We start from the raw sequence: 21,053 nt of genomic DNA on the forward strand, positions 1-21,053 counted from the left end.
ACAAACATAGCATTTATGATTATTCATGCTTGAAAGTCTAGCTAGATTGGTTTTAGAAATATTTTATAATAATTTTTTCTTTTTCTTTTCATATTCCTCTTCCTCTTGAGTATAAAATGGCTTCATGTAGATGTTTTAGGAATTTGTACTTAATTGTGATTTGCAGTTTTCCTCTGAGTGGAAATACTTTAAAATGAAAGCTGATCCATAAGTATAGCACTGTACCTAGAATGCTGCTGCTGCTGCTAAGTCACTTCAGTCGTGTCTGACTCTGTGTGACCCCGTAGACGGCAGCCCACCAGGCTCCCCCGTCCCTGGGATTCTCCAGGCAAGAACACTGGAGTGAGTTGCCATTTCCTTAGTGCTTGGTAAATAGTAGCTGCTTATTAAATAACTGTATGAAATCAATGTTTACTGAATGATTGACCCGGTGAATACTTGGAATCTTTCATTATGTTCTCATGCTTGCAAGCAGACTCTGGAACCACAGGCAAAGCACTGATATGTTCTTGAAAAAAGAAAAAATTGGATATGATCTTTTAATTACGAGGATAAAAGAGAAAGGTGACATATTTTAAGATAAAATGATTTATGTAGCATAGTTCTTAAGCAAGTTTTAAGAGTAACATAAAAACTTAATGTATATTATTTGTATTGTATATGATTGTATCAGAGTGATATTTTGAAAGACCATGTGCCTACCATCTATAGCTACAATATTTACAGTCTTATAATGGTAATAAGAAGTTAGGAGAACATTTAGAACTTTAAACCAAAAAGGCAGAGCTAGCATGTGGAACAGTATGTTTCATAAGGTAAATTTGTCCATCCAAGTCTTCTTGGTGACCTGTAATAAAGGCTGTGTGTCCATAGGATACTCTGTATCCACTTAGGAATTTTGATCTGTCACTGACTAGGCAACAGTTGTAACTTGTTACATTTTAGTTTAATATATACACATGTGGGTATATGTTTGTGTCTTTTTATGAGAATGAGAAGCAAAAAATAAAATATTTCCTAATTCTATAGTATTAAATGATATTCTGTCCTTTATAATGAATGTGTTTTTTATGATTCTGTTGTACATATATGGAATGCTTTGATAAATAAGATATGGATTGTTAGATATTTGTGATATTTAAGCAGCATAATGTTCTAAAGCCTAGGAAAAGTTCGAAACAGAGTAGGTGATAATGTAAGTGCAAAGTGAATGTTTTAAAATAAATAGCACTAGGATGACCTGATGTCAGAACCAGAGACAAGGGTGTGTGTTTGTCAATATATCCTTCATGTTTTACAGACTCCTAAGGGAACAAGGGAAGATACAATTTCACCTTTTCTGTGCCAAAACATTTTAATTATATCTTCTTCCAACTACAGCGGTTCAGTAACCAAGGAGCTGACATTGATGCATGTGTTGATAAAGCTGCAAACATTCAAAATGAGATTAACAAAGATTTTGAGCAAAGGGTGACAGCTAATTTTGCACAGTATTCTGCATCTAATTCAGGCCAGCGTAATAATAGAATATTTTATACCCGTTTTGTTATTCAAAAGGACTTTTATGATGCATTTGTTGTTTGTGGATATCTTTGTATCATACTCAAAAATTATCCTATGGCTTAAAACTATTTGCATCTATGTTGCAACACTGAAACTATTAAAGGGAAAAAAAAAAACCTTATAAGTTTTTTTTGTAATTGTACTTTGTCCTTGGAACTCTGCCTTTATCTTAGTTTATCCGGGCACGCTAGCTAGGGAAGGTATAGAGATGGCAAACATATATTTTCTAATATTTATTAGTATGCACTAATACAATGGCCAAGAAAAGTTATATTCAACTTATTTAATTAATAAAACTGTAGTTTCTTTATGTTCTTGAGCTCCTTTGAGCACATTTCAGTGTATTTCTTTTCTCTTCTATTCTCCAGTTGAAGGCAGCTGACAGTCTTCTTTCACTTTTCTTTTTGTTTGTGAAATTTTCTTTCTTTCTTTTTTTTATCCACTCACTTCTCCATCTGCTTTCACTTTTGTTTGCTTGGGCCGTCTCTCATCCCAACTTGATAATGAGGAATGCAGTGTGACCCTGACCTCTATCAGCCCATGCATGACCTTCTGACTCTACCATATAACCTTTGACCTTCTCTTTGACAGCTTGATTAATTACCCTGTGTTATGATTTATGAGTAAGTGCTATGTAAAAATAATAGACAACAGGTGGTCCTCTGAAAACTTTTTGTGGTATGTTTTCTTTTACTGACTAACTTGATGAGCTATTTGAAGTTGGAAACTTATTGGGATAATCTATGTTGGTTCACATTATGATATTTTTATACCATGGGACACAACGTTAGAATTTAGGAAGCAGCAAGTCAAAGCATGGCCATGACAAACATTTTACAAAATATTAGCATGGTGCTGTTACGTAAATGCAATTGGGAAGAAGCACAAAACGGAGTCAAGTGACATTTCAGGCATTTCAGTCCCAGGTCACGTCTTGAGAAAATTGCTGAAATAATGGAGGGGGCATTTTTCAAGCAGCGCTACAGCTCCAACAGCTATGTTTACTTTAACGCTTCACTAGTGACTTCTGATTGGTTGTCATGACCTCATCTCTGTTGCACCTAGGATGTTGCAACAGTGACATATACATACCTTTTTGTGAAAAAGATGAGAATAAACACGACATACATCTTTCAGAAAAGATGAATGGACATTGGTTTGTCCATTTTAACCATGGATTGATACAGTTTATAGATAAAAACACTTTGGGTTTCATTTCCCTTGAGGATGAGCACCTATCTTCTTTCAAACCAAGCAGATAGAATGCTGAACTTGAAAAATATGATTGATAAATCTGTGTAAAATGATCTCTTAAGGAGCCTTGCCTGAAGACCAAACCAGACAGTTCCATAGGTCAAAGGATTCTACCCTGGCCCCTGACCTCTTTGGTCGCGTGTGGCTTTGCACTATTGGCAGATTAATATGTAGAGCTGAGTACTTTTCAGATGATTTTTTATTTAGCCAACCACAACAGACTTGAAAAAAATGTAGAATTTGTTCCTATTTTTTGTTTTCCTTATAATTGGCAATTAATAGGCAAATTAACTTAGATAAATCTTCAGTTTTAGCACGGTTTCATTGGGGTCAAAAGTACATTCCATTTCTGGCCAGGCATTTTAAGATTTTATCTATTTGTAGACTCTTCTCTGTAAGTGCATCTCTGTAGTGATTTAATTTCTTAAGCAAGATTTCCTCTTTGGTTCTTTGTGTTTGACATCACCTGTCTATTCTAGACCTCTGACCTAAGCCATCATTTGTTGATTGAATGATAAATGAATTATTATTTATTAGTAAGTACATCTATAGACTTCAAAGTAAAGAAGGCCCGGAGGCCTGTGTATTCTGTTTAAGTCACAGCAAGCACTTGTGCTGAATAAAATGCTATGGCTAGCAATAAAATTTTGAGAGTTTCTGATTAAGATCCCATGGTTTATACCTTATAAACCACAGATTTGATAATGAAACTATAGTTATAACTCCAAAAGAGTAGAAAATAGGATGAGGTAAATTAAAGACATAAAGCTTACTTTTACCAATGTCTGTCCTCTTGATCACCGTGATCTTCTGCTAGACTGTGCAATCAAACTTAAGAGTTAATTAACAACTTTATGTATGCTTTGTCTCTTGAAATGTTGAATATTGGAATTGATTTGGGTGAATCATTACAAAAGATGCCAGAAGTTTTATTTATTTAGTTGTAGAATGTTAGATAATCAGTTTGATCACTTTATCTTGGTAAAGATAACAGAACTTTCCATGTACATTTGAAATAACCTAGCTTTTCATCTTAGGATAAATTTAACATGCATAAGGAATAATTAAATTTAAAATACCTCAGTATACAATCTTTTGTGTTCTAAGCATTAATTCTGGGGATCTCCTTTGGAGTGGCAGTGCATAATTCTTTATGATATTATACTTGATGCCTAATTTTATAGTTTTTTAAAACTTTATGGGTACATTTGCTAAGTTAAACTAGGATCTCTTACTTATTTCTGTGTGTACTGACTAAGTTACTAGGAATAGAAAGAATTAATTTTTTAAATGGTATTTATTCTGATATAAATTGGTATAATTCTATTTAAACCAGTTAAGTTTAATGACTGGTATGTTGTCTGCTTTGTTTACTTTGACTATTTAATTTGACTCCTTAGTTTATATATATTAATGTTGATATGGCAAAAATCTTTGTAGCTTTATTATGCAATAGGATTTTTTTGGCAATATATGTGACATGGAAAAAGGCAAAAAGATAAAGTTTTACTACATATCTTTGCATGGGATAGTTAACTTTATTTTGTTGCTCCAGCTTTCTCCTGCCCATAAAATGGTTATGAATGGTCTCTGTGAATATTGCATTAATTGTCAGGCAAATTTTAATTGAAAAATGTAAGTTTTTTGCAGAATGGTAATTGAATTTGCAGCAAAGACATTTATTAAAATTAGCTCTTTCCACAGAAAACGTTCCTGAATATTTCTTGATTGTTATTCCATTAATTGGCAGTATGAAATATCTAAATGATAAAATAGTTTCTGAATAAATCAAATGTTTAAAGAGAAACATTCATTGTTGAAATCAATGTGATACAAATTCTTTAATTGATTTATATAGTTGTGATTTAAAAATAGAATCATTTTTCATCTGTCGATGCCTTGGTGAAAAATTGACATTGTGTCTTCATAAAATTGGACAAATGAGTCATGTAATTTTCAGTTACATAATCAATAACTTAGATAAATACTACTACTTTGATGATTTATGTTTCTGGTTTTTGTACTTTAGATGGGACACATCACATTTCAGAGTTCGTTTAAAATTAAGGAGGTACAATAATTTCTCAATCTATGATTTCCAAAAATTGAAGTGAAAACTTCTGTTCAAATAAAAATGGCATTATTAAAATATTATTTCTAATGATTAAACTAGGGTAATAGTTTTCTCATTTTGGTGACTGTAAATTTCGTCTAAAGAATTTGCCTTTATTTAGAGTTTATTCATTGTGCAAAGATGATGTTCATGTTCTATCAATTTATTAAAGTCCTACTTTGTTATCCTGAGTTTGTAATTTTTCATGTTATCATTAAAATGTAATACATCACTATTTTCAACTCTTAAGAATTCCAAGCTTCTATTTGGGTCTTGCTAACCCTAACACGTGTTAAGTATGAGAGTCTGTGTGTGTGTGTTTAAAGTTCAATTCACTCAGAGAAGGCAGGGAAGGAGCATGACAGGAGACCACTTACTCATGGTACAGAATCTAGTAAGGAGGCAATTTTCTTTTTGGCCTATGGTGACCTTTTTTGACTGTGCCTTACACCAGAGACAGTGTATTGAATGCCTCTATTTCACCCTGTTTAGCAGAGTGCAACAGTGTTCTTTAACTTACTTTTGGTGGGAGGAGAAGTTATAGCTGAAATTTGAGAAGGGCGTGAAAAGTTGTAAGAGGCACAAGGAAGAGGAGTAGGAACTTCCTTCAAATGTGATTTTAATAACTAGTCATGTGTGTCCAACTGTAGAAAATCACCAAGTGACAATATGTCTACCTGACAGTGATCACAATGAATTACAAGACTGTTGAATAGCTATACAGATTAGAATAAAGCAGAACCAAATAAAATATCTTTTGTTGGTAAAACTTTGACTTACCAGCTAAGAAACTTAAAAAAAAAAAAGCTAAGAAACCTTGTCTTGTGCTAGGTTGAAGAACATTTAAATTTAAAAATGCATCAGTATTTTATAAGCCCTTCATGAATGAGATATTTATCTAAAAATTTTATTTAAATACATATTGAGGAATATGTATTAAATTATTAATCAGTTTGGTATATATTATAGTTTTCATATATGTAAGACAACTATATCTTAGTTACCTTATCACTAAAGTAAAAACTTTAGCGATCTTGACAATCTCCAAACCATATTGTGGTTTTAAACAATAATATCAACTGATTGGGGTGGGGATTGAAACAATTCCAATGAAGTTTCTAAGTAGTTTGTGAAATCAATTTTTTTAAAAAGCCAACGATGTGTAGCAATTTCGTATATTTAAAAATAAGGATAATTGAGTCTATGCTAATATTGGCTGAGTTTACTGCTCTCAGTTTTTAAAAATTATCTTATGTTTGGTTTGGCAAAAAACGGTTAAAATTTAAACTTGACATAGATTCTACAGTTATTGTTTTTGGAAAAGTATATACTTTTGTTTTTTGTAAGGATGAGAATTTTTATATTTTATTTTTGATAGCTCTTATTTTTTAAACATATGTTTTAAGTATGACCTTACAAGATTTTAATAGATGAAATTGGGATACCCACAGTACAGAATTGAATAGAAAAGACAAGATATAAATAGCTTCAAAAATTTGTGTTACTTTTTAGTGGTCATTGTTTATCCTTCTCTGTTTTTTCATGGTTAGATTATTCCATCAGTTATAATATAAATGCCAAAAGTTTCCTTAATTACAACCAGAGAAATGTTTGCCTTGCTAAAATTAAGTCAGACAGGAAAACACATTTAAAAACTTTTAAAAAGATTTACTAGCTCAATAAACTATATTTTAAACTTTGAAACTTGTTTCCTGGTACTAGTTGTTAATAAAGAGAGTTTTTATGGTAACTGAAAAATAAAAGAAATTTCAAGATGAAAAAGTTGTTTCCATACATTATAGTAAGACATTAGTTTATTCTGTTTTGTGATTTGTGTGCCTTCCTGAAAGAAGAGGTGAAAAAAATCCAATATGTATTTGTAGACATTCTGTGTTCCTGATAATAGAGAGATGTAAATCTGTAGACAGTTTACTCCTTACTGATTGCTTATTCTTTTTTAAGTTCAAACACATAAAAATACCCATTAAAATGCAATTGTAAAGAAACAAAAATCCAGGAAAATATGGTTGGAATTGTAAACTTCAATTTCAAAGAGGTTATTTTCTCAAAATATATATTATTAATGTGTTTTGAAAGTGTACTTGTTATTTGATAATTTATTTAGGTCACATTTGGAGTTCTGGGAAATCTGAAGTACTTTTTATAAATTTAAACTTTATATTTTTAATATGTTATAGTTATATCTTTTTGATCTTATAGACGATCTATGCTTATTTACACACATAATACAGGCAAATAATTTGAAATCCCTTTTCTGTTGGAGAAAGTAAAACTAATCTGTTATAAAGAAATTTTTAGTGAATATGTAACTATGTTAAGTCACTTAGTATGAGATTTTAAGAACTTTTTTATGAATTGAAATGATTTTTAAGATTAAATTGTGCTGCCTTTTTTGTTTTCAAAACAGGAAGGATATGGAGTAATAGTACTGAATCCCAATGAAAACTATATTGAAGTCGAAAAGCCAAAGATACCTGTCCAATCATCTTCTGATAGTTCAGATGAACCAGCAGAAAAACGCGAAAGAAAAGATAAAGTCTCTAAAGAAACAAAGAAGCGACGTGATTTCTATGAGAAGTATCGTAACCCCCAAAGAGAAAAAGAAATGATGCAGTTATATATCAGAGTAAGTAATGAGCGAGATCATTACTATCCTTCATTATTTCCTTGTCTTTTTTTCTTTTTTCAAATCACCACAACAGCTGATATTTATTGAAAATATTCTATGTGTTCAGACCTGTTCTAAGCAGTGTTGCATCCTTTATGAAAGAAGCCTTTAAAATGTATTTTCTATAAATTATTTCGTTTTTTAAAAGAAAGTATCAGTTTTTAAAGTTTTAAAGATTTATTTCCCAAAGGTATTATTTGACTGAAACATTTTCTGTTTTCTGTTCAAAGTAACAAATCACATCGTTCTTATTTCAGTGTGATATTTTATTGAAATTGCAGAAAGCAATTAATAATGCACTGTACAAAACATCAGTCCTCGTCTTGGGTGGTAATAGTTTTAATGCATTGTTTTCCTTCGAGCCACCATCCATCCACAGTGTCTCAGTTTAACTTCTGAAGGCTGATGGAGGGAGGAAGAGTAATTAATATCTTAATAAATATTTAAGCTGGAATAGTTTAGGGATAGTGTAATGAGGGAACTCGGCTCTCTGCTCTTTTCTTATCCAGTGAACCTTTGCACTTTGTAATGCTAGCAGCATGGGATTGGTATAGCAGTGCTGCCCGAGGAGTTCTAATTCTGTGGGGGCACAAACTATTTTATTTGCCCTTTGACACATTCTGCTTGATATACACACTGGGCATGATATATATATATATATTTATGTGTGTGTTTGTGACAGATTCATGCAGTTTTCAAAGCCTTTATTATGAGTGCTCAGAATATAATTGAATAGTAAAGTATGTCAAAAATGCTACTGGATACGTAAAATAGTAAATTGATATGTTCTTCAAAATTGAGCAGTTCAGAACATTTAAATGCAGACAATTTAACATTCTAGAAATTATACTGTGAGATAGTAGTAAAGTTTCAAATTATTCAACTTGAGCTATTTTTCCGTTTACTTTAAAAGCTCATTAATAAAGTATTTCATACCACATTCAAGACGAAATACGTAGCATTCTAAGTTACTTTTAAAATTTTACTTCTAGTTCCATGGCATTATTGCTTTAGTTTGGGGAATTGTACTCCAAACATTCTAGACATTTGATTATAGGTCAGTCAGATGAGTAAGTTCGAGTTATGCAGCATATAAATTCTCAAGAGCCAAAAATATGTATCCAGACCAAGAATATGTAAAGCATATCTATCATACAGTGATTCAAGCAAAAGTTAGGCAGATTATAGAAATTTCTGAAAGGCATCTCACTATTTAATATATTGTTTGAAAAACAAAAGCAATTATTAGATTTGGAATTCATAAGTATCATGCTCATTCTATGGAGTTATATTGCATTACCTCCTTTCTTCCACATGACTGCATCAGGGTCCTGATGTCACCTTTTCTCGATCAATTGTCCTGAGTTTCCTGATTAATATGATCCAGTTGATCAACTACCGTCTTAAGACAGAATTTTTAAAAAATTACCCCTGATATCTGGAGTCTAAAAATGAACTGTATAAGTTTTTAAAATATACAAGTCATGAGTAATATTCAGTTTCCTATATAAAATGAAAACAAACGTGACTTTGTGTATTAAGTTTTTACTTCTTAAATCGTTTCTTTTATTTGCCCATGATAAGTACAGATTAAAGCATCTGTTTCTGACATTTGTCGTTTTGCGTTTTATTTCTTTTCTGATTTCTCTTTATCATGTCACTGTCACTTTGGGTTTGTTCTTTTGTTCTCTTGTGTGTGTGCATTTTCTTTATTCTTTTTTTACATTTCTTTTGTTTATTCCTATATCTACTTTTCTATTACACCAAGGGGAAAAAATCTTTATGTTGTTTCATTAAGATCTTTATCTTTCCTTTGTCTTTTTTCTTTAATTCTTTTATCTCTTTTATGCTCCTGCTATTTTTACTTCTTATTATGTCTTTTTGCCTCTTTCTTGTCTCATCCCATTTCACTCATCAGGCTAGGTTTTCACTGAAAGCACTGAAAGACGAAAATTGGCTCATGTAAACAACACACCTTTATACCTGATAGTTATGAAACGTTATTTTTCTTAATAAACACCCTTTCTCTTAAAACCTTACAGGACTGGGCAAAACACCAGAGCTGACCTGACACTCTTCAAACATACTTCTAGATAGAAAGGCATGAACCTGTAGTGGTAAAGCGAATAGTGGTTCATTTTGTGTTAGGTTGCTTAATTCGTATTAATTTTGATCCACTCTAGAAGTATCTCCTTTCCTTCCCTTTACGTATCTCCAGATAACAAGTATGTGTAGTTTTCAGACACAGAGCGTGTATGTGATAGGGGTGAATTGTTTTATTTATATGCTTCTTAGCCATTTACATGTTGAAATAATTTATTTTTTGGAATAATCCCATAAGCTAGGTAAATCAAATAAGTTCACTGTTACTTTAAAGTTACAGAAACTGATGGATAGTTGGTACATTTTTGTCTTGGATCACATAGCTAGTAAATGATGGAACTAAGTATTAAATAAAACCAGGGCTTCTAGTTGCTGTAGATTCTTGCTGTCTTTCTTCTTTACCACATTGTTCTAACTAGTTGAGAATAAAATAATGTATCTGAAATATGAAAAGTAAACCACTTATTACAAAAGCATGATATGATGTAGTAAACTATATTTGATGATTATGTATAATATAGTAAATTATATTTGATGGTTATATATATTTTTGACCAGTTATCATTTAATAGACACTATTAAATGTCTATAAACAATTTACATTAGTATATTTATATTATTAAATAAATAGTGATGTTGAAATATATTTCAACTACTATCTTTTAATATGATCAATAATATTAATCGCATTTGCAGATGAGGAGACTGAGAGTCAGTACTTAGTAAATTTCCCAAGGTCACATAGCTCTTAATTTAAGATCCATGGCGCAAGGACTCAGTCTGTTTTCTTCACTGCTATAATCCAGAACCTAGAACAGAGCCAGAATAATAAATTTTTATTTGATAGATAAGATGGTAAGGCCAGGATTAAAATCCCAAACTACTACTGCTTTTTCTAATGCATCCTGCATTATTAAAGTATACTACTTGATATTCTGTAAGGAAACATTCAAACAAACGAAAGTGAAGAAAAATTACATTGTTAGTCCCCTACCCAGTCCGGTAATTGAGAAGACATTCCAAAAACCAATGATAAAAAATCAGTTTGTAATTATTTATTTGATATCTTGATTGATCTATACATTTTCATCCCAATATTTAAAAGTAAGTTATGGACTTTTCTTTTTTTAACTATATCATCATGGTGCTGAAATAATGGATAAAAATGGAATTTTTTTTTTTGCCAACCTTTTGCTATTTTTGTTTTATACAGTTGTTCATAAGAGTACAGCCAGGCTCTGTGTTTGCTCTACTCTGTATACAATTTGTGCTTTATGGGATCTGTAACTTTGCTTTCTATTCCTTCCCTTAGTCCAAATTCTATCCATGTTGTAGTGCCCAGCTGACATCAGTGACCTCTCCTTACTAAGACTGTTGGGAGTTCTTCTGATTAGTTAACTTACATGGAATTTATCGTGTTCTGTCTTGAGCTGTCTGTTGCATTCTGTCTCATATTATTACCAGTTTATGTTTCATGCCTTTCCACTATAGCCCTGCACTCCTTTAAGCATGCTTTATACACTTTGAAATTGCATATCAATCCTTTTGAATACACAAATAGGAGTCAGTTGTTATAATAGTACAGTGCATACTATCATAAAGTCAGGAACCCATGCTAAATCTATGCACTAGGATCCAATCTCCTGGAAGGAGCCCAAAGCAGAAAGATTGGGCCTTAGTCTATATATACGTGGATAATGTGACCTGCAGCATAGGAACGAGGGGTATTCTGGTATCAAACTGGAGCCTAAGAGGACAAGTATTTAGACTAAGGAAGAAGATGCTTAAAAGAACTTTAGAGTATGTAGGTGGAGTATAGGCAAAAGTGCTTTGATGCTGACCTATGTAATACTGGCTTGGAATTGCTTGAATATCTCTACCTTAGGAAACTTAGTTGTGGGCTGTAGTGACAGGAAGTAAAATAGAGGGATTAGACCCAGAACATTAAAAAAATATATATTAGAAATGAAGAGGGGAAGAAGATCATGTGGCCACAGAAGGAAAAATCCAAATGTGGCGGAGACATTTAGAAAATAGAATCTTGGCAGAGCCTGACTTTACACATTAAAGATACTCAAATATTTATGGATTGCTTGCTTGTTGACATCCATCAAAAAACTTATTCCTCAACAGGCAAGATATTTGGTGTCTAGTTGTCTGACTGATATTTTTTTTCAGCATATATGTGAATTTTTGCAATTGTTCAGAAACAGCCACCTCTGATAAACTGAAACTTTCTTTTCAGAAAATATGTTTTTGATGTTCTAAATTGGGCTACATCCAAAATATTGGTGAGGCTAATTCATATCCTTTCTTCTCTCTGTACCTCTTTTCTGTGTAAATGCCACTGGAGTCACTTCTGTGCAGTGATTTGGCAACCACATTCAACTCATTATTACAATCAATGATGGTTTAACCTCTGAAACCACTCTATTTTCCTGGAATATTCAAGTATTTGATTTTTCTTCCTCTGGCATGTAGTAAATAGCCAAAATCTCCTTTGAACTTTTTCCAAATATCTAGTATACACCAGCAGAAATAAAGTAGAATCCAGGCCTAAAACTTTAAGATGAGCAAAATATAGTTTTATTTTACTTACTAAATGAATATAAATAGACATGATTGACTGTTGGGTTATGTAGCACATTTCTGATGCATTGGGAACAGAGCTTGAGAGATCAGAGTACTTAGTCTTTCATGTGGCAACTTTCCTTAACTACGAAATAATGTACTTTCTGGCATATATTATGGCTTATTAAGGGGATTGATTTGGTCTAGGCAATAAACATCATGTCAGACATGCCTGGCAGGAAAACCTGCTTAATATGTTTTGTAATAAGATGGAATTTTTTGTTCTCGAAAACATCTGCCAACTGAATTCAAGAGTGAAGACAGAAAATGTCATCAATTTAGTGGTAATCCTATAAATTTAGTTTCTTTTTGAGCAACACATTTCAAGACACAAAATTCCCAGTGTTAATCACCACTGGTTATAGTACTTTGTAAAACGATGAAACAAAAACATTTTATTTTTATATAATGTGTTAATTAATTCATAATGAATTTTAATATTTCAACTGATAAAATTTTAACAAGCATCTTGCCAACAGATCATTTTTTAAAGCATCTGTTTTTTAATGTGTTGGGTTGAGAACTGAGTCAAATGGCTAAATATGTACATAAATTCTTTTTAAAAACATATTTCAACCCCCATAATTATAGATACACTAGTTTTTCCCCTTAGACCACCAGGGGCTGCTGCTGTTCATACTGAATATTGCTTTTCTCAGAAACTGAATACACCAATCACACTGCCTTTTTCTTTCTTCCTTTTTTCCCCTTTAGCCCAAAACCTTTAAAAATATAACTAGAAAGAAAAGTGCATAGACTTAGCTAGTAACTTAATTATCAACATAAGAATGTATTTTTTAAACATTTTCTATATTCTAGGACATCGGCGTTTTCCAGGTAAACTTAAAACCTGTAGTCATTGAGTGCAGATTGTGATAATAACTCTTTTATTTCCTATTTTTAGTGTCTGAATAACATTCAGAATCATCCCCTTTGCAGAAAGAGAGTGTGGAGATGAGATTAAAAGTGCAAAGTCTTACAGACCTGAGCTTGAATCTCAGCTCTTCCACTTAATATAGTGTCACTTCAAATAAGTTAACTTCCTTATGCCTCAGTTTTTTGTCTGAAAAAATGGAATGATGATATATGTAAAGTGAACATAGTATCTGGCACAGAGATAGTCTGAGGACTTCCGGGCCAATAAATAACATCCTGTCTTCTCTCAAGTTGAGAATCGATTGAGATACAATGTAATTTCAAGATCCCCTTGCAACTTTTGGAACCTGGTACCAAAAATCATACCTCTATGTTACCCTCCTGGGTTTGAAACCTAGTGAGCCTGACAACATAGGAATCAGATAAAGGGAGATCAAAACATCAGTTTTGCTAATTGATGTGGTTCAGCTAGAAAACTGGGCTTAGACCTGTGGCTAAATTTAGACTTCCTAGTATATTAACCCCTGCAATGAATTTTTACCTTTCCTCCGAACAGCCAGTGTGCCTTAACATGGTAGAAAGCAAGCAGGAATGAATCGTTCCTGAGGTAGACCATTACTATTACTATTTGGGTTTTTTAAGAACTCAATACAGCAGTATTAAAATATAATGATTCTGTGTTCAATGAAGCATACCTTAGTTTCTTCATTCTGAGGTTTTCATTTAAAAGAAAAGCTGTGATCAAATCTAATTACAGAGAAAATTTCCATAAAGTTGTTTAATTGTAAAGCTTTGAAGGGGTCATAATTCTCTTTCAGATCTTCAGAAATTAATCTTTGGATTTTCATGCTTCATGTTACCAAAACCTAGTAAACACAGTAGATTTTTAAATAAATATTTGATGAATGCATATTTGAATAAATGCTTGCTTACATGAACCTACAAAGCAAAAGAGACAGACCCTTCACAATATAAACCTACTCTTTGATGTTGACTAGCATGAGGTTGAAAGAACTGTGAGACTATGTATATTATGTCTAAATAACACTAACAGAAAATTACTACATTGTTCTATGAATTCAGAAGAATGGCCATTTTTAAGTATAACAGGCATTCTTTGAATGCATTTAAAAACAAGTCAAAATGAAGAATTGGAAATAAGTAAAATAATTAGATAGTTAGATTTGAAACCGAAATTACAGTAAAGACCAAAGCTTTGCGTTTAGGGATTTTGATTGGCCACTGGTGAATTTTAGTGGGGGGATTCTGCCATAAATATAATGTAGTGGAAAGAATAAGAACTTTAGAATCAAAATTCTGTCACTTACAAGCTGATTTTAGACAAGTCATCTCTCTCTCCTCTTTTGAGTTTCCATTTCTTCTTCTGTAAAATAGGGATAATCATAGCTATTAGGCTGTTGAATGGAATGAATGAGATAAATTGATGTATATGAAAACAACCAATGCGATACCTACTATACTACTATCTAGTATATCCCCTTTTCTTTCTCTTCCCTCCTTACCCCTTTTCCCTTAGGAAATATGGAGAGAATTATGCTGGAGACTCCCCATGGACGGAGGAGCCTGGTGGGCTACAGTCCATGGGGTTGCAAAGAGTCAGACACGACTGAGTGACTAAGCACAGACACATATGGCCAGATGACATCTTTACCAATTAGTTTACATTCAGTGCTTCTTAAACCTTTTGATCTCAGGACCCCTTTACAAATGCTTAAACATTATTAAGGTCACTAAAGGGTTTTTGTTTGTATGGATTGTATCTACTGATATTTTCCATAAAAAGAATTAATGCTGAGAAATTTTTAAGTATTTATTTTTAAATAACAATAATAAACCCATTATGTAATGACATAAATTAACATATTTTTGAGAAATAAGTATATTTCCCAAAGCAACACAAAGTGAGATGTATGACATTTTAAAAGTCTTTAATGTTTGACTTAGCAGTCCATGGGGTCTCAAAGAGATGGACATGACTTGGTGACTGAACAAAAACAACATGAAGAAAATTTAGCTTTACACAGATATCCATTTGTATAGGGAAGAAGTGTTTTTAAAGGTTTTTTTCAGACAATTATGTATATTCTTCTTTGATGCTATACCAACATTCAATAAGAGATAGTTTCTTAAAGATTAGTTGCTGTATGAATCTAAAACACACCAGTGAGCATTTCATACTCTGTTTTATGGAAATCCACTGGTCTTTGTTGTACTTTGAATATATCTTTTACCCAAAGATGACCGTATAACATTGCATAGTGGTCATTTCCAAAGTGTTATTTCATTGAGTTATGTGTACCTTCCAAATGTTGACATATATTTTTGTTGTTTTTTAGTCACTCAGTTCTGTTCGACTCTTTGCGACCCCCTGGACTGCAGCACGCCAGGTTTTCCTGTCCGTCACCAACTCCTGGAGCTTGCTCAAACTCACGTCCATGAATCAGTGGTGCTATCTAACCGTCTCATCCTCTGTCGTCCCTTTATCCTCCCCTTCATTCAACCTTCACAGAATCAGTGTCTTTTCTAATAAATCAGCTCTTCGCATCAGGTGGCCAAAGTATGGGGCTTCAGCTTCAACATCAGTCCTTCCAAGGGTTGATCTCCTTGCAGTCCCAAGGGACTCTCAGGAGTCTTCTCCAACACCACAGTTCAAAAGCATCAATTCTTCAGTGCTCAACTTTCTTTATAGTCCAACTGTCATATCCATACATGACTGCCGGAAAATCCATAACTTTGGCTAGACAGACCTTTGTCAGCAAATTAATGTCTACGTTTTTTAATGTGCTATCTCGGTCTGTCATATCTTCTTCCAAGGAGCAAGCATCTTTTAATTTCATGGCTGCACTCACCATCTGCAGTGATTTTGAGGCCCAAGAAAATAAAGTTTGTCATTGTTTCCCCATTTATTTGCCATGAACTGATGGGACTGGATGCCATGATCTTAGTTTTTTGATTGTTGAATTTTAGGCCTACTTTTTCTCTTTCCTCTTTCACCTCCATCAAGAGGCTCTTTAGTTCCTTTTCGCTTTCTGCCGTAGGGGTGGTATCATCTGCGTATCTGAGGTTATTGATATTTCTGCTGGAAATCTTGACGTATTTTATTATGTAGTATTAAACATTCCTCTTTATTACTATTCTTACCAGTCTCACCCACAAAGCTTTTAAGAACTGAAAAACAAAAACTATCAAGCTTATCATGCGATATACAAGTTTCCCAAAATTTTAATTTTATCCAGAAATCTCAATTTTTATCATTAGTGACAAATCATAATTTTCCTTAAACTATTAGGCTTTATTCATTTTCAGGAAAATGACTTTCAAATATTGAATCATAGTTTGTTTCTCAGTCTTACAAGTAAAAATGGTATTCCATTAAGTGGCTGCTTTAGCTCACAACTCAATCAATTACACAACTAGTTTTCCTCCAGACAACCATAGCATAGATTGGTTTACGAGTGCTTAATGCATTCCTTCTATTCATCACTCAGAATATTAAATATATATATTCGGGGATTGAGATTTAATAAAAAATAGTTTCTCTGCTTCATCAGCATCTTTAAGCAAACTTACCTTTTTTTCCTCTTACTATATGGCAGTGAATAATACAATGAGTACTATAGTTTAGCAGGACTACTGTGATCTGTGCTAAGTCACAGTTTTATTGTCCATTGCTTTTCAACTGATAATGCAAATGCCAACACAATGAAAAAGATAAATAATGTCTTAGTGTTATTATGCAGATAGCCTGAAAGGGTCTCCGGAAATTCCAGAGGTTTGCAGACCACATTACTAAACTCACTCTACGTCTCCTCTCTGGAGTTGAGGGTAGAATCAACGATAGCATTTAATAGTAACTGGATTCAGTAACTGGACTCATCACGCTTCTCTTTGACTTTGATCGTGACTCACTTTGGTCATGGTCACAGCTTCCACCCCTTTCTTGGGCAAGAGGGTCCACATAAGACCCTCTGTCCCCAACTCCTTTCCCCTGTACACATCCATATGTATGTTATTGTTGTTCAATCACTAAGTTGTGTCCAACTCTTTGCAACCCCATGAACTGCTGACTCATAGTTACATACCTAGTAAGAGTAACTAAACCAAGGTTTGAGCACCAAGATTAACTATACTTCATTCACTCCTAGTGTTCTTTCTTTCACTTTCACACAGGAGCAGGAGAGTGAAAAGATTCCCTCAGAATTCTTGTGCAGAATGCATATATGATTATGCCATCAGAGAAAGGCCATTAATTGTGCATATATAGCTCAGTCGATCGAAGATTGCTTAGGTCATCTTTTTTCACTGATTTTAAAACTTTTTATCACATATTAACATCTCTGAATTTGGGCTGCATCTTAAAAATTAATGTCATAGCACGGATTATTTGGGCTTCCCTGGTGGCTCAGATGGTTGAGAATCCTGCAGTACAGGGGACCTATGTTCCATCCCTGGGTCAGGAAGATCCCCTGGAGAAGAGAATGGCTATCCACTCTAATATTATCCCTGGAGAATTCCATGGACAGAGGAGCCTGGTGGGCTACTGGCTGTGGGTCATGAAGAGTCAGACACAGCTTGGTGACTAACACTTTCTTTTCACTCTTCACATGAATTATTTGTTGACATGAAACAATGGTACCTTTTAGAGTTGATGGTATCTTAGATGGATGAAATACGGAATGAAACAAGGCTGCCTCATGTCACAACTCTGAGGGGATGTAATTTTTGCTGTGCACTCCCTAGAGTTGTCAGTGTGTAGACTGTGTGGAATTACGGTGTTGCCCTAGTAGAGGTGATGGGGAGGTTTGTTCTTTTTCTTACGTTTTATCCCCCATTTGATCCCACAAATTGTATAGAGACCACTGCCTACTGTTTGGCAAGTAGTGACCCCTCAACAAATGTTTATTACCTACACGCTTTTGTAGTCAGTTATGTTCATTTATATGCCAAAGCAGTTTGAGAGGAGGTTTGAATTCTCTCCAGTGCTAGATGTTATTTGAGAAAATTTTCCCTAGATGGTAAACCTAGATGGAAAACCTAGAAAGTAATGACTCAATGACTGGATTAATAGAGATATTAGCCCCTAAGTACACTAATTGTTTGCATAATGCCTTTTACTTTTAAAGTTTCTTTTGGCATTTTCAAGATAACTGAAATAACTAACAGTGTGATGAAAGTACAGTGTCACTTACAGGTTCCATTCTGTTAGCACATCCTCGTTGATTTTGCTTCACGTCCCAAGTTGTAGACGCTAATGACAAAATATGGGAGGAGAATAAGACATTTAATTTCTACTCAAGGCACCTGAAATTAGCCAGGATGACATATCAAGATATTAAATGTGTCTTGAAACTGGAAAAAATGTATCCTGTTGAGTGGCTTTGAATGAATCTCTTCACATTTTGATTTGGTTGAACACAATTTTTAAAATATCATGCTTGGTCTGGCCCTTTGTGAAATATAGAGATGGAAAAGCCAAAATCCCCATTCTGTAGGGACTCGCTCACAACCTAGTGGGGATGCTGAAGTAGTTACAGGCAACTCAGATAGTAGGCAAATGGTGGTAAATATTTGGAAGCATTCATATGTTGTATTAGAGGGGTGTAAGAAAGGGAAAATATATTTTTCAATGGGGAATCCAAAGGATGTTTTACAGCTATTAATACATCCTTGGTAATAGAAATCAGATCTTAGAGATTCAGTTTTAAAGTTGGAGACCCATTTTATACATTTTATTTATTAAATACAATCTATTATTATAACGAGAATCTCAATTTTTATGCAAGTTATTTATAGAAATTCTTTGAAATATATGTTATATAACATTTTTTTTTTTTTGGTTGAGTATTTTAAACCAAAATTTTGGCACTTTAAAGGAATTAATTAGGTAGATGTTTCTGACCCATTCTGATAACTGTAATATTTGAATTTTCATTTAGTGCACTGGTATTTATTCTTGACGCTAAAATGGTTTTGCCACTGCTTTTAGCTCAAATGAAGCTAATTAAACATATAAGGAGAATATCAAAACTGCCAGAAGCATTTAATGTCCCTTAACTAATCTTTTTTCTCTTGCCTTCCCTCCCTCCACCAAATGGTCTGTAGTATATTTACTTTATATCTGTGGTATATTCATTCATTATTTCAGAGAAATAATGCAGTTCAATAATAAAGCACCTAACCTTTGAATAAAGATTTGTAGATCAGAAAACACATTTATATTTTGTTCTTTAGGAAATACAAGTAGTTTTCATTTTTAAAAAACTTCTATTTAGGTTTCACATTTTTAAAATTGCTAATGAAACTATTGACATTCGTTAGTTCCTTCTTACATGGGTTTATTTAGGTATTTTGGGGAAAAGATCTAAATAAGCAGCTTTCTTCAAAATGGATTAAAATGATGACCAAATTAATCTTCATGGGAGTTCTTGAAGGTCCTTCTCTACTGCAAATTATTGTTAACTAATGGAGCATCTTACATAATGTCGTTTAAGTAGAAAAAAATGCGGAGATTCCATTTTAAAATTCTAAAATAACTGTGCTCATCTCCATATACATGCCTTCCTTCATTACACTCTGCCCTGCCCTTGACCTTGACTTCAGTTTTTGCTAGAGAAAGCTTGATGTAAGTCATACCCTATGTGGGAATATTTTAAAATTTCATTAGGATAAAGATTCTGATTTAATCGTCTTTTTTACCCTGTGCCGTGTGCTAAGTGACTTCAGTCGTGTCCGACTCTTTGTGATCCTAAGGACTGTAGCTTGCCAGGCTCCTCTGTCCATGGGATTCTTCTCCAGGCAAGAATTCCGGAGTGGGTTACTGTGCCCCTCTGCGGGAGATCTTCCAGACCCAGGGATTCAACCCACGTCTCTTATGTCCTGCTTTGGCAGGCGGATTCTTTACCGCTGCACAACCTGGGAAGCCTGTAGCGTGTAGCCAATTTCCTTGAACATATATAATACTCAATAAAATTGTTGGATGAATAAACGGACTGAATGACTTTATTTTGAGAGCTGGCATTACTTAGACAATGGCCATAGGAGAACTGTCATCTCCTTACCTCTGTGCCTCATTTCCTGCCCTTCTTTCACTTACTCCATTCTAGCTTGACAGGCTCCTGCCTTTCAGCCTTTGCTTTGATCCTCTGCCCACAGTGGTCTCCCCAGCTATATGTGTGGCTAACTTCCTGAATTCCTTTGAGCATTTTCTCCAGTATCATCTCAATAGAGAGATACCTTGACCTTCCTAATTAAAATTAGAGCCCTGCTTACATGCTCCCATTCCCTACCCACCTCTCCTTTTCAATACTTGTTCCCTTCTAACCTATCATATATATATAATTTACTTATCCATCAAATATTGTCTAATGTCTGTCTCTCCTGTTAGAATAGGCTCTGAGGGTGCTGGTGTCTGTTTTGTCATTGATGTGCCCCAAGTGCCTAGCACAGCCTGGCACAAATTAGGCACCGATTGAATCTGTTGGCAGAAATGCATTGTTTCTTTTGTATTGTTATATCCTGGTAGGTGTTGACTTATCAGTAATTTATGGTATATGATACCCTGTTTTGAGAGGTTCCTATATGCCACATCCTTTATGTGTTTCATTTTATACTCAGGTAGCCCACTCTTCATGGATTTGGGAATTATTTGCTTATGCTCCTATGTCTTGCATTTAATTGAGTATTCACCTTGTCTTATTCGTCTTTGTATCCACAGTGTCTGATGGGTACCCAAATAGTAGCTAAATGGAGGAGTGAGTGACAAAGCTTTTATTCTGATAAGGGTAACATTCTTACAGGGAAGCT

At 33.7% G+C, this 21,053-nt stretch overlaps 1 protein-coding gene across 16 annotated transcripts in view; it reads left to right on the top strand.

The window, feature by feature from the left end:
* Window positions 1–21,053, top strand: part of FAM172A (family with sequence similarity 172 member A) — a 414,351-nt gene that overhangs the window by 182,362 nt on the left and 210,936 nt on the right. For 15 of the 16 annotated variants that reach the window (XM_044947299.2, XM_044947287.2, XM_044947297.2 and 12 more), the window contains one exon: window positions 7,359–7,577. In XM_044947299.2, coding sequence (XP_044803234.1) covers window positions 7,359–7,577 — 219 coding nt within the window. Of the gene's footprint in view, window positions 1–7,358; window positions 7,578–8,946; window positions 9,231–21,053 lie in introns of those variants that run through there. The other variant, XM_044947301.2, reaches the window with a different exon arrangement.

This window comes from Bubalus bubalis, chromosome 9 (assembly GCF_019923935.1).
Source record: "Bubalus bubalis isolate 160015118507 breed Murrah chromosome 9, NDDB_SH_1, whole genome shotgun sequence".
Classification (NCBI taxonomy): Eukaryota; Metazoa; Chordata; class Mammalia; order Artiodactyla; family Bovidae; genus Bubalus; species Bubalus bubalis.